General features: G+C 42.4%; 1 protein-coding gene across 13 annotated transcripts in view; it reads left to right on the top strand.

The window, feature by feature from the left end:
* Positions 1–15490, top strand: part of utrn (utrophin) — a gene marked incomplete at its 3' end in the record, with an annotated part of 232858 nt that overhangs the window by 155111 nt on the left and 62257 nt on the right. For all 13 annotated transcript variants that reach the window (XM_080452440.1, XM_080452443.1, XM_080452444.1 and 10 more), the window contains 2 exons: positions 12239–12368; positions 14473–14741. In XM_080452440.1, the coding sequence (XP_080308566.1) occupies positions 12239–12368; positions 14473–14741 (399 nt within the window). The remainder of the gene's footprint in view (positions 1–12238; positions 12369–14472; positions 14742–15490) is intronic.

Genomic DNA, 15490 nt, shown 5'->3' on the forward strand with positions numbered 1-15490 from the left:
CTAATGATGTGTGGGTTGGCCACACAATGAATAAATTACTCAATATTGTGTAAGTATACCAACTTCTGATAAGACAATCGCAACCACCGCATGTTTGTTTATCTCCCCGTGGTTAATGCTCAGTGATGTTACTTACTATGGCAATTGCTTTGATGGAACTTTGTTACAAATTAGTGCAAATGTGCTTTTATAATACAGTACCACCATCAGATTGTGTAATCAATACCGGTATCGCTACAGCCCAGTCAGTAAGCATGACCATATCCTTCTATTTACACTATCCATTTAACCTCTGCCATTACTGTTACTTTTCATTAGCATTCCACTCTAATACCTATTGTGCCATCCTATTTTCAGCGTTGTCGTCAGTGATATTCATCTTCAACTGGGTCCACATACGCTCGCGCGCACGCACACAGTCAATAAGTATTGAGCTGTCCCGTTCATACCTTTGTCACCTCTGTTATTTTTCATTGGAGTGTGCCAGAGAGTATTATTTATTCCAGCCAGTAGTTATTGTCGTAGTATTGGTATGTAATTGCTTTAAGATAGATGACTCAGCCAGCTTAAGTATTTACCCCCCAGATAGTCTGTCTGACTGCAGCTGCCACCATTTTTGTTGATATTTGCTTTTGACACCATAATACTTTTCTCTGGCCGTTCTCTCTCCCTCTATCTCTATCTGCTTGTACCATTCTCGTAAGGATATTTTTGGCTCCAAATTGCCTTGAGAGCATACATACACGCAAAGGTAAGATGGACACGGATGCGCCTGTGCGTCACCATCGTGTGGTTGTAATAGTGCTTGCAAAGCCAACTTTATGACTCAAGATGTATTTTGAGTGCACTCTCTGGCTCAGTATATAAATGTGTCCTCTCTTAGGGCTGTAGTGTGACCTTCGGGTCTGGCCTTTCTCTATGTTTTCTAGTCAGAGAGAGGGTAGAGAGATAGACAGAGAGAGGGAGAGACGAGCTTCAGCCTAGCAGATCAGACAAGCTCCATTAGACTCGGAGCGGGCTGGGAGAACACACAATATCCACCAGAGGAATACAGCGTTCACACTGCTCCTGCTGTGCCCTTGTCTTTTTCTCATTATCCTCTTTCAGTTCCTTCCATCCCCTGGTCTTTCACCTGTTTATTGGTCTACCTTCTCTCTCTCTCTCTCTCTCTCTCTCTCTCTCTCTCTCTCTCTCTCTCTTCCCCCCCCCCTCCCATCCTCCCTAAAACAATCTTTACTAAGTCTGTGTCCTCGTTACATTTTCCTCTCCCCATTCCTCTACCAGCTCCCGCATGGTACATAATGGAATGGAGGAGTTGAAAGGTGCTTTTTTTTTTAAGGATTAATTGTCTCCACCAGGCCGAAGGCGCGGCAGAGACTATGTTTTGCACCCTGTCCGTCCGTCCGCGTGTCCGTCTGTCTGCGAGCAGCTAATCTCTGGCACCGTTGGCCCGATGGCAGCAAAACTGTGCACTCACACTCCCTGGATGCCAGAGCAGAACCTCTGCCCCGATTTTTTTAGTTATAGCGCCACCAGGAGGTAGATTTTTGCAACAATATTTGTGATCGAGATGGATCTGTCCGATTTTTCATATTCCATCCTGATTGGCTAACATTGGCTTCTAAAGTTTGCAGGATTGGTCAGTTTTCAACAAAATGCCTCAAATCATGAATGCAGTGTGTGATTTCTGTGAAATTTTGCACGCACATTCCCACTAGGCCGAGGAAGAAATACCACTTGAAATTTTCAAATCAGCCTCATGGTGGTGGTGGAGCTATAACAGGCCGATTCGCGTTTTTACCTTTAACTGTACCAATCTGCGTGAAACTTTGCACACACACTCCCTAGAGGCCAAGGAAAAACCTTTGCCCTTCATTTTTCACATCTGCCTTTTATAGCGCCACCAGGAGGCCGAGGAAGAAATGCCACCCTTTTCACATTGGCCTGTTATAGTGCCACCAGCAGGTCGATTTTTGGAACAAAATACCTCAAATCATGAACTGATTGCCGTGAAAGGCCTAGGAAGAAATGGCACCCTTTCCACGTTGGCTTATTATAGCGCCACCAGGAGACCACAATAACCTACCTGACCTGGCAGAGCCCTTTTTCTAGTTCTATCTAGTTCTTTTGGGGGTTTCTCACTATCCTTAACACATTCCATGCCAGAGTTTAATCTCATAATGTACTCACCAGTGCCAGCGTTTTATTGTTGTTTTTTAGTTTTTTTCATGTCGCCACAGACCTCGCTAAATAAGTTAAAAGTGCGCGTTCATTTGGTTCTAAACACACAGCGGATCCGTGAGAAACGGCGAGCGAAAACAGTTTCCAAATCCGTGCCGCCATCTTGAAGCTACAGCCGATCAACCATAAACAGTGATCAGCGAGGAGAAAAACAACAACCAGAGAAAATCGAGTTTTAAACAGGATCCCAGACAGGAAGCGGATACGATCGAAAAAACCGGAACCCGAATAATTCCGTTTCCGACCGGAAACCGGAAACGGAAATGGATCAAAAAAATTCGGAAAGTGCACCTGGGGCACTTAACATGGGAATCGGCGGTTCGCGTAGATCTACGCGACTGGCACGCTGCGGCTTTAAATAGGTTCGCGTAGATCTACGCGACTGGCATGCAATGTGTTAATAGATTGAGCTCGGAGGTCTGACCGAACAGACCCAGTTGTTGACGAGGGGTAGGGCAGCACAAACGACCGTGCCTTTGAACACGACATGCTTTATTAGTTAGACACACACCTGAATTACGCACTCTCTCTCTCTAGCTCATTCGCACACTTACTGTACACGAAATGCACTCAAGCGAGGCTAGTCAGTGGTGGAGAAGTGTACAAGGTGAATGGAAATTGATAGCTGTGTGGCAATCACTGGCAACTCTTTCGAGTAAGGTCACCAGTAAATAGTTCTTGCTTTCTTTATTAGGGATATAAAAGAGGTGAACTAGGCTAAACCACTTAGCCCACAGAGCAAAGCATGGCGTGGTTATTAAAGAGACCGGGAAGGAAAGTACAGTACACAGTAAAAGCCTCAGTGTTCATTTATCCATTTTGTCTCAACCCATAGTGTACACGTGTAACCAAATGGTCCCTTAGCGATCCATTTTGTTACATTAGTACTCTCTTAGCCCATTGATACCTGGAACGCATCTGTGTCACTTTAGATGTCTTTAGCTATTCAAAAATAGCAGATATACAAGCTCATAGCGCGGCACTGAGTGCCGCGCTACGAGCTTGTAGATCTGCTATTTTTGAAAAATCTTGATTTTTTTTATTTTTTTCAAAAAACTTTTAGGATTTAGATTTGTTTTAAAGAATCGCCTCAGGTCTGAATGGGTTAGAGATAAATTGACGCTCAGGATTTTACTGTGTAAGGAGAAAGATTTATAGTGAAATGTGCGAGTGACTGACGAGGACACCTTGGACAGAAGGACGTACAATTCAGAAAGGAGAGAAAAGCAGGGCAGAGATTTTAAATGAGAGAGAGGACGGTAAACGGACGTAGACACTGGCATTAGTTGTCTAAAGAATGTGTTGGAGCATCAGCTATCGGAGAGCTGAACAACACTGTTGCTTTCCCTTCTACCCGAATGGCATTGTGCACCCGAACCACTGATATAGTGAGAAATTGAGAGGGAGAGCTCTAATCTGTGAGTGTCTTCTCCCTGCCCCAATGTGCATTGATTTTGTCTGTGTTTTTGTCAGCTGATATGGGCTATAATAGCTTTTATTAATCACCCATTCAATTATACACGTTAAAAAGACTGCGTCAGTATCCAGCTGATTAAACTCATCAATCAGCTGTATTAAATTAACAGCTTTTATGGCAAGAAGAGGAACAAGAGCGACTGCTTGATTCTTGCTTCTGGCCATTTTTAATGACTTTTATCTTTGAGTTGTTTTTTTTGTCTTTATTGGCAGGAATTTGAAAAGAGACTCCAATTATTTACATTAGAAAAGAGTGCAAAGAATTAAGTATAATAATAATAGTAATTGTTTTCGAATTCCTATTAACTGCTTATTGGCTTAGTTGAATTTGCTTTCTTACTAGTCATGCCAGCTCAGCAAATCTAGCCTAGCACTTACATGTACTGTATACACAATAGCAGCTAAACTAGCATAATTGGACTGGCTAAAGTGGAGCTAATACTCCAATTGGCCATACTAAGCCAGTTTAATCATGCTGTCTGTATGATTGATTGGTACCGTTTGTACCTGGACGGACAGGTCGTAAAAAGGAAAATGAAATGCATTAAAGTGCTTTGCTGGATCCCCCTTATCTTCCAGGAGAACATTATTTTGACTCAGTTTGAATAATTACCTATCTCTGACTAACTTTAATTTGCTTTCTTCTCCTTCCCCACCATGGAACTGTGTATCATTGTCATGGATGTTGACATCCATTGCATGGTTGTTGTTCGACTTTGTTTGAGTTGGCCAAGTAGTTTTTGTTGTTTCTTGCCATGAGGCAGGTAAGCAGAGAATGATGTACCATATCCTTAGCATGGAATAGGCAGCAACCACCTACTGGCCGTAGCCAGTAGAAATTAACTGTAGATTTATTGAACATAAACAGAATTGCTTATCTTCAGCCTTAAGCCACACTGAACTTGCATTAACTGCTACACTGTGTTATTGTACAATCTAATTGAGCTCCAAAGGTTGAAAAGTATAAAAACAGAACCATTCATTTGTGCTTTTGTGTTATTTGCAATAGGTACATGAGTCAGCACTTCCAATGGCAGGCTGCTTGCTTCTTCTCTGCTCAAAGACAACAAAGGACAATCTCCCAAAGCTTTTTAAATGCCCATTAGGGAGCTTGAAACTCGGTACACAGCCACATCTGGAATGTTAATTCAACTCTAAAGGTCCTTACACACCGGGGCGATTTTTTTCATGCGAATAATACGTTTTTTTTTAAAACCTTATAAAGTCAATGCAAGCTTACATGGAGCGAAAAAGCAAAGCGAAAAAGCGTCTTTTAATTATTCGGAACGAGTCCGAATTTTGCGTATATTCGCATATTCGCCGGTGTGTAACCGCCTTAAGAGTTTAAAAATCTTAGGCATGTGTAGAAACCTAAAGTTCGATTTTCAAGCTGTTACATTTTATTGTTGAAAACTTTTTAAAACTCTCAGAAAAACTCTCAAAATCGATTATTTTATTAAAATCAATTACATTAATTAGTTTGATTTACTATTTAACCCTAACTGAATGCCTTGCAGCCTGAGATGATGCCAAAATAGTGGTACCTTCATTGAGGAATTCTAGTAATTAAACTATTTTTTTATTGTTTTTGTTTTTTTAAACAAACACCAGAATATAATGCATAATAAATAAACATAAGTAATTAACCCATCATGATGAGGTAGGCCACCCCAATTCAAAAGTTGGACACATTAACAATTAGGCCTATACAAAGCAGAGCAGTCATACAGCAGAGTCAAGATGACCTGTGACAGGACTCCAGATATACTCAAATGTTGTTAAACTGTCTTGTTTGGTTGCTCCAAACAAGACAGTTTTCTCTCGCTCTGCCATACTCTGTTCAACAGACTCTTATGCTTGGTACACTTGTAGCAAAGAGAATAATTATAACAGAGTGGAAGACTTCCATCGTTCCTTGTTTCACTATATGGCTTAATGAGTTTGTATCACTGATACAGTACAGTACATCTGGAGGGGCTACGTTGCAACAAACAAGACAGTTTAATAATTTAAACTACTATTACATTCACCTCTAATTGCACAATTAGCCTACAGTATCCTTGGATGTGCGATGCCGCACAATCTACGTATCCAATCTGAAAGCACAGTCCCTAAAGTGGCTAATTAATACATTTGGCCAATAATAACAGTGGGAGTCTGAGACTGTATGTGATCGGGCTAATGTGATAGGTCTAGGTGTGTGAGTATTTTCAGCTGTAGTCAGACCTTGCAAAAGTGGTCAGGACCCTTTCCAGCATGTTGAATTGGCGCCGGACATCAACTGCAGTACTGAAATGCCAGAGAAATAAAACATCTTTCTGCAGCAGCATTTTCAAAATATCTAGTTGTGGTTTATTATCGTGGCAGAATAATACACTGATGGGCTATATATAAAATGCGACTGTGTAGGAGAGTTGCAGGCTTCTGGCAGCACAATGTCGCACTGTCTGGTATTATGATGTTCACCGTACTGTGGGTGGACAGCTCATAACAGACTACAACAGGATATAATAATTTTTCAAATTTAGTAGTCATCAATTTCCTCGGAAGATTGCCCTGGCAATGTTCGCTTTGACGGCCCATTTATTTTAACACGGAAGATTGACAATTCACTAAATAACATGACCTAATCTTGTATCACAGCAGGCTAGGAAAACAATGTAATCATGACAGGTGAAACAATAGCCAAGTTCCGTGTCTCTTATGTGGAGACATGGTACCCCATGTACCTCATGTTCCCCCAGGTATGGGTACCTGGGAGGAAGCTCAGAACACAGGGAATTAAAAAAGCTTTCCAACTGTATAAAAGTTATTGCCAAGAAGCACTGTTACAACAGAGAAATATTCTACCAAACACACATTTCAGAACTTTTTGTTTAATATTTATTTATTAAAAGCTTTCGTTTCTAGTAAATCCTACTTTGCCTATGGCTGCTATGAGATGATTCGTAATCAAAGCTACGTAGGTTATTACTCATGTAGGAATATGGCGTCGGACTCATAGACATTTTTGAGGGTCCGGATAAGACAGCAGATACAGATGTGAAGCTTTAAAGATGACATTTGCTAACACCATGAACCACTGTTAACACCACTGACACACACAACGACCCCCCCTCCACCCCCATCTTGATAACTACTGCTCAGGTGAAGAGAGAGCTGGGGAAACTCCACACCAGGAAGGCTGCGGGCCCTCATGGTGTAAGCCTGAGGGTCCTCAAAGTCTGTGCAGACCAGCTGTGTGGTGTACTCCAGCCTGTATTTAACCTGAGCCTCCGTCTGGTAACGGTCCCATCATTGTGGAAAACATCTTGCCTGGTACCAGTACCAAAGAATAAGAACCCCAGTGTTCTGAATGACTTTAGACCGATGGCCTTGACATCCCACATAATGAAGACCATTGGTGTGGAAGATGTCATCATCTACGCGCTACACAGAGCACACTCCCCTTGAGTTAAGTCTGGCAGCACTGTGAGGGTCATGTTTTTTTTACTTCTCCAGTGCATTTAACACCACACAGCCCTAACTACTTGCGGATAAGCTGCTGAGGATGCAGGTGGACTCGCCCATTGTTTCCTGGATTACAAACTACCTGACCAACAGGCAACAGGCCACAGTTTGTGCGGCTGCAGGGATGTGTCTCAGACTAGGTGGTGAGTAACATTGGCGCCCCCCAAGGGACAGTTCTGGCTCCCTTCCTCTTTAGCCTCTACACCTCAGATTTCAGGCACAACACAGATACTTGCCATTTGCAGAAGTACGCAGGTGATTCTGCTATTGTGGCAAGTGTCAGTGGAGGCCGAGAGATGGAGTGCAGAGGACTGGTTAACAGCTTTGTTCAGTGGTGTGAACAGAACCACCTGTTACTCAACAGGTGGTGGATTTTGGGAAGAAAGGGGCTCCCCCTCCCTGTTTCCATCAAGGGAGAGGATGTGGAGGTGATCCAGAGCTAAGTATCTGGGGGTGCAATTGGACAATAAACTGGACTGGACTGGGAACACAGATGTCCTGTACAAGAAGGGCCAGACCCGGGCTTTACTTCCTGAGGAGGCTCTTTTGGTGTGTGTAGAACTCAGCTGAACATGTTCTGCCACTCAGTGGTGACCAGCGCAGTGCTGTATGTGGTGGTATGTTGGGAGGGTAGTATCAAGGAAGGCGCTAACAGGAGACTGAATAGGCTTATCAAGAAAGCTGGTTCTGTACTCTGTACCACCTTGGATACTGTGGAGGAGGTGTCCAAAAGCAGAATGAAAACTAAACTCCTAGCCCTCATGGACAATCCCTCTCAACCCCCTACATGACACTGTGGCAGGGCAGAAAAGATCCTTAAGCAACAGACTGTTACACCCACGTTGCGAGAAGGAGCGCTATAGGAGATATTTTCTGCTTGCAGCAATAAGACTGTACAACTCCTCATCTGGTTGGCCTGATCAGGCTGATTAGGATGTGGGATGTTGAATTCAAGCCATTGGACTCTTAGTAGTGTTTGGTCTGTTGTTTCTTTTACATTATAGGTTGACTATGCTTAGATGCATATTTTAGATGTTTTTTTATTATAATGTGTTTTATTGATGTCTCTATGAGAGCTGCCGTAACACCTTAATTTCCCTTCGGGGTAAACAAAGTACTTACCTACCTACTTAAAAGTTCAACTGAACGTGTTGAAGTTTGAGTGTTTTCGAAAATACTTTTGTACTGCCATCTGTTTGAAGTTCAGGGCTGCCCAGAGGATAGATTACAGTCTCACGCCCCCAGGCTGGCAGCCATGAACATGCAGTTGTTGACACCTTCCTTGTGGACATCATTACTTTTTCATACCTTGCAAAGTTTCTACTTTGGGGGAAAAGTATAGGAGCAGCTCTTTAAAGAACGTGCTCTGACTGCCAAAGGATGTTGTAATCAGTTAAAGTGTTGTGCATTGCTACCGCAGTGTTACCCATGTGCTCAACAATTCGACTTGGGAAATTCAAAGATGATTAAAATAAAGCCATTTTGGTTGGTAATTTCCCATGCTAAAATGTAAAAAGGAAATTGTATGAAGCAAATAACATCTTGACTCTCCATCCAAATCCTGTCAAGACCAATTTCCATATATTTTACATGCAAGGAACTTGCTTTAGTACACAGTGCAGTGACATCCTGCCAAAATAACAATCAAAGCATACACTTATCAATTGCCAATTAACACTTAAAACAGGACTGCCTGCAAACTACATAAACATACAGGATTAACAGAAGTTATTCACAGAGCTAAACGAGAAACCAAAGCAATCAATTTCAATTTCTACAGGTGATTGTACTTAAAGCATGTCTCCCTTTCTTTCAGTTCTTCTTCCTCCTTCACTATCATTTATCGCATTTTGGAAGGAACCCTTGACTTTGCCGTTACCTCGCTTCCTCTGACAAACCTCTTCCTCTGTGTCCTCCTCTCCCCGTACTATCTTTTAACAACTGTCCCCTCTCCTAGCTATAGTATGTTGCGTATTACAGTCCCACCATTTGAGCTGGGTAAAAAAAAATCATTGGAATTGATTAAACCGTTCATTAGCGTGGTGATTTAATTTGACTTCGGCAGGAGGCTCAATTTCTGCAGCATTTCACCAGAGGCAGCTGTGTGAAATTGTCATTGAGCTCAACCTTCTGCAGGGATATTACTTTTTTCCCCCAAAGTGAGACTCCTCCCAAAAGCATCATTTTGGGTGGAATGTGTGCCTCATCTCGACACCTGCCAATGTTCCTGCGATGAGTCACTTATTGCCATTGGCTGACAGCTTATCTTTATTTTTCCTTTCCCTGGCTGTCTTTCTCTTTTTGTGTGCTTTTTTACCCCTTTTTCTCCCCAATTTAGTCATCATGCCAAGATTATCTCCGGACATACACGCACGCGCACACACACACACACACACACACACACACACACACACACACACACACACACACACACACACACACACACACACACCATCTTATAGACAGCTAGCCTCCTACAGAGCCACGTCATAAAACCATTTCAATTATCATTGTGCACAGAGAAAAATATTTCTCCTCAATCACAATAATATTGCATATACTGTTGTTGTGCAGCATATGCATTGCTTTCCCCGTTTGTATATCCATTATATAGTACATAGTACATGCACAGTAAAATCTCATTAACCTAACCTAATTAATTCCTAGTTGATTAATCCATTTGCAACTCAAGTGTACAAATGTAACCAAATGGACCCTCGCGGTTTCATTTGGTTACTTTTGTACACCCTCAGAGTTAAATGAACACTCAGGAATTTACAGTGTGGCCTTAAAAAGAAAACACCCCACGCAACCCAAGTCGATGCTGACTAATGTTGCGTGAAAACAGTGTGTGAAAACGTCACCATTTTCAGCACCTCATTTTCTAGCGCTCTTCTCCGTGTCGGAGAAGAGTGGGGGGCTTTATAAAAGCTGGCCCTGCCATCTAATCGAGTTGCCTCGTAGCATCGCCGGCTACACCGTCTCCTCACAAAGCAATCACACACTCCAATAGGCATCAGTCTCCCCCTGGGGTCATGCTTACATTAAAGCAAAGAATAATTATACTGCAACACGCGACGCTTGCCTTTTTGTCTGCTGCTGCTACTCTGGTCGCATATAGCTGTGGCGTTCACGTTGACAAGAGGATTAAGAAATTGACCGTCCAAAACCTCAGTTGTATTCTGAGTGTTCTGTGTGTGTATGTGTTGGGAGGGAGGAGGGCCCCTGGATTTCTATGCAGAGAGCATGAGCACAATATGAGGTATTATTACTAGCCAGCTCTGTAATGGGAAAGCATTCAAGGCTCGAGTGCCTGGCTTCCCCTTTAGCCTTTATGTTCTGCTAATTTCACTCTGCCTTCAAGAAAACACATAATTTGGCCCTCTGGCCTTCGACCACTTCTCAATTCTCATTCTTCTTTCTCTTCCTCTCTCTCTCTCTCTCTCTCTCCTCCCCATCCCTCCCTCCCCTTTCGCTCAGTCTATACCTTTTAACTGTAGAAGGCCATTCTAAGCCATCACCTAATTAGCCGCCAAGAGCTTTGTTTTAGCAGCTACAGTATGAGCTGAATGATAACACCTGCTCTTACCTTTGTGTTTATGAAAAATGCCTGCTTTATAATGTAATGAATGTCAGAGCTGATTTAAGTGGAATTGATAGATTAGTAGATATTTCTGTAGAGGATACAAATCTAAACCAGCACTTTCCCAATATATTACATGGTGAGTAATGTGGTTATTTTAAATAGATGCACAATTAATAATATTTCAAAATGCACCTTTCCCCCGTGAAGATTCAATATTAAGTCAATGTACAAATGCAACATTAAACCATATATTGCGTGAAAATTGTTCAACTATAGGACTAGGAGTTGTTTGTTATTGCTGGGTGTATTTCCCAAGGTGTATATAATACAATACTTGTGAATGGACTTAACTAGAAAGTGCGAGAATTGTTTGTCTCTGGTAATCCTATTATACATTGTGCTTGCTTGTTTTATCATGCTTAAAAAGTAGACTATTGATACTGTACACACTGATGGTGGCATGAAGAGAAAAAAAGAGAGATTGGTTGAATCAACCATTCATCTGCTCCTTTAACATTGACCCCATATCTGATCCTGGATGCGTTGCTGGAGCTTTGCAGTAACTACACACTGCAGTCTATATTGATGTCCAAAATAGGCGAAAGCGGTTAAGGGGTGTTCAAATCTGCTTTCTATTCTAGGCTAGCCCTACTAGTCGTCTTTTACCATTTCAAGAGAGATTATGTTAATGCTGCTAATTCTAATTATTTGTTCCTGTTAAAGTAGCCTTATCCTACATAATATTCTATTTAATATAAATGTTTTCCTTACTACAAAAATGCCTGTTATTTATTCTCTACATATATGGTGTTTGTTTCACTGGAAAAATACGGGGGTTGTGAGACTTGACCAGTATTTTCTACGGGGGCAACAGCCAAAAGGTTAGGGAAACGCTGCAGTAGAGGTCAGTCAAAAGAACAGGGATAAAGTACCGACTTTCACTTTCTTGTCATTTGGGTCACCCTGTCTTTTCTGTGTGGAAACTTCAATAAATAAATAAATACACTGTCTTCTGCATCATCTTAACTGTAGGAGCAGTGGCTGCCATAATACGGCGCCGGGGGGAGCAGTTAGGGGTTAAGTATCTTGCTCAGGGACACTCGGGGACCAAGGGGCGAACCGACAACCTTCCAATTCCCAGGTGGCCTCTTTAGCCACTCAGCCACGGCCGCCCTGACAGTATTTGTGGGACTCATTACATGTGGGGTGTGAGAGGGCTGTCATTTTGTGTTCACCGAGCTGAACTGCAGTGAACTGAGTAAAGCAGAAAATATCTCTTTAATGCTTAAAACTTTCATGGTGAGTGTTTACCGAAGATAGCAGGGTAGTTAGAGGCTGCACTAATTTAGAGATTATAAGCAGGTTTCTTGTCTGTTATACAGACACTAACTATGCTGCTGCTGTGTACTTTGTATTCTCCTGCAGGCACTGTGTTCAGAATTGAAGGAGCGTGAACATTTGGTGATCAGCACTTTGGACCAGGCCCGCATGTTCTTGGCCGACCAGCCCATTGAAGGGCCCGGGGAGCCACGCAAGAACCTGCAGCCCAAGACCGGTTGGTACACTTTGATAGCAACACATTTCCCTTTCAAACAGAGCTTTCAAAACACAGTTCCAATCAAACTGTGCCAACATTGCCCACATTTGTCTAGACTCCTATATCTAGCTTCCAGGCATCAGAATTTTAGAAATAGAAATGAAAGGGAATAAAGTACTGTAACTCTTGCAGTTTGTCTACTTCCTGCCGGGCTTGTTATCATGAAAAGAGGATCTCACATTAAAGGCAAACTTGTACTTTAAAAAGTGTTGACACCAGTTGAAGTCAGCCTTAAGCTTCACTACCGTAGGTCAAACAATGTCTCTAAGTAGACAGTTTTTACCTTGTTTAGAGTTCAAAATGGGGCAATACAGTAAGTACTAGAAAAGCTAAAAAACTAATCACAGACAAAATAATTCAAGCAGTGTCCACCTCTCTGTTCCACCAAGCAGGTTAAATAAAATGCTTACTGTACTTTGCAAAATACAATTTACCCCAGTTCTGAGATTTGGTACAATGTTTAGTAAACTCACTGCAACTACAGATCACACTTCCCAGTACTGAGTATCTCTCCGGTTCATTAGGAATTCTCTCTCTCTGTGCACAAGTCTGCCTACCCTGCCAGATAAGCAATGACAAGTCACGCTTAAGTCAGCACATTTCCAGTCAAACTGAATCCCTAATGTGTAAATAATTGAACAAACTCAAGAGATGATTTGGAGCATCGTGGTGGAACTTCAGAGCCGATAATGGTTGACTCTGATCTCTGATGCACATTATCAAAGGATCATCTCCTTGCATAAATACAGTGAAAAGAATGCGAGATCAAAGGGCGACGATGATGCCAAGTTCCCAATAAGGAGGTTATTGGAAACCTTAGATTTGCTTGCTTCCTCTGCTAGCGGAGGAAGCAAGCCGTGTTTGTGTTCCTTGTAGATGCTGTTACTAACATGTGGACAATGTCACCCCTGCTAAGTGGCTTGTGGTGTGGTGCTATCTTAATCTCACAGATGCTCAGAGTCTGGTTAGAGTGCATACAGTACAGTACATGAGAGAGAGAGGGACAGAGGCCACTTCAGAGATGAAGATGGCAATTCAATCACATTCACACTGTGAAAAGTGCTCCAACCTCATCTTTGTAGTTAGAGGGTCTATTATTTTATATATTTTGATTGATTGGGGATAGTTTCTCTCCTCTTCTTCCACTCATCTGTCCTTTATCATATTCCTTCTACCCCTACCTGATCCTCTCCTACTGTACTTTGTGTTCTTTTACTTTACTTCATTTATTTTGTCGGGACACTGCACATTAATGAACTCAAGACAGATGTAATACATACACATGAGTAGGTGTAAATATGATGGATTTAGCAAAAGCTACTTTCTATCTGTAGTCCCCCAAAAAACATGAAACAAAACCACAATATAACAACGGTGGTTAACAACAATAGGCATATATTAAGATAACATTTTAGTCAAGTCTATACAAATATTATACCGTAAGTGATCGCATGTCTGGTTATCTTTCAACCACTGTTTTAATTGTCCTTTGAAAGATGAGAGTGTGGGGCTCTTCCTTAGAGTAACTGGGAGACGATTCCAGTCCAAACAACCTTTGATAGAGAGGACATTTTTGTCTAAAGGTGGTCCGCCTACGGTGGACCTTGCAGTCCCCTCTGGAGTCTGACCTAGAGCCCCGTCCCGTCCCGTGTCCCTCTTCCTTCGAATAAATTCCGTTAGAGGAGGGGGAGCCAGTCCATGTAGGCATTTGTAAATGAAAGTTTTCAAAACTCAAAAAAAGAATGGTACAGTGATGGTATGAGTTGGGTTTCTTATCAAACACCTCAATGGCTCTCTTAAACAGTTGTTCTACGGGTTTTGATGGTTGTGGCACCAGCAAATGACTAGTTTGTGAAACAGTATTCTATATGAGAAAAGATCATACAAATGGAGGTATTTCTTTGCAGCTGCAGTTGTCGAATTTGTCGGAGGTTTTGTCAATGTGTTTATTGAAGGTCAGGTTTGACCTTCTCTTGCTCTTCTGGTGTCACTCATCATCTTGCTTTTGAACTGCCCTCTTCCTTCCTTCCTTCCTTTCTTCTACCCCCCACCTCCCCTCCAGACCTCACCCCAGAGGAGAAGGCCCGCGGTGTGGCCAGGGCCATCCGCAAGCAGACGGGCGAGGTGCGCGAGCGCTGGGAGCGCCTGAGAGGCCACGTGGGAGTCTGGCAGATCCAGGTTGAGCGAGCCCTGGAGCGCCTCCAGGAGCTGCAGAGCTCCATGGACCAGCTGGACCTGCGGCTGGCCCGCGCAGAGGAGACCAAAGCCGAGTGGCAGCCCGTGGGCGACCTGCTCATCGACTCACTGCAGGACCATATTGAAAAGACTGTGGTATGATGGGGGGGGGGGTGTTTTACTTTCTTGTTTTAACCCATTAAGACCGGGAACGCATCTGTGTCGCATTTTTAGATTTGAGCTAAAAAGTATTATTTTACACTTTGGCTATAAAAAAATAGCAGATCTACAAGTGCAAATCTTTTAATATACATATTTTTAAAGCGAACATTTGTAACTCAAATCTTTGCTTCTGGGGGTCCCTGGAACAAAATATTTTGAGATGGGGGTCCACGGCCAAATACATATCATTTTGGGGTCCTTGAGAACCACTGACATAGTAACATACGTTTTTTTTTTAAACTATTAGGATTTAGAAGACATTTGTAGAATCGGCTTCAGGTCTTAATGGGTTAACTTGTCCAACTGGGCCAGTGCCTCTGGAGAGGAATGATCTGGTTTCACCCAGAGAGGTCTGGGCAGGCCAAGTCAGTGGGAACAATACTTTCATGATAAGTTCGCAACTATGAGATGAAAAAGCACAAGAGAGAAAAGTGAAATAACATGAACAGCGGGTACAGGACGGAGGCTAGAGAAGCAATTTCTTCTCCATTACTTTAGCGTTAGTCCATACAGGGATCTCGTTGATGTGTTGTATTCCCCCGGTATCACTTTGTGCTTACAGTGTGGCTGGTGATATCGCTTTAATACGCAGTCTACCCACTCAGTGGAGAAAGCTATTTATTTAATGGAATACAATTTTCCCATTTATATAGTATGACACAAACTGAAGCACAATATTGTTC

This window comes from Gymnoscopelus braueri, assembly GCF_963280865.1.
Source record: "Gymnoscopelus braueri genome assembly, chromosome: 16".
In the NCBI taxonomy this organism is placed as follows: domain Eukaryota; kingdom Metazoa; phylum Chordata; class Actinopteri; order Myctophiformes; family Myctophidae; genus Gymnoscopelus; species Gymnoscopelus braueri.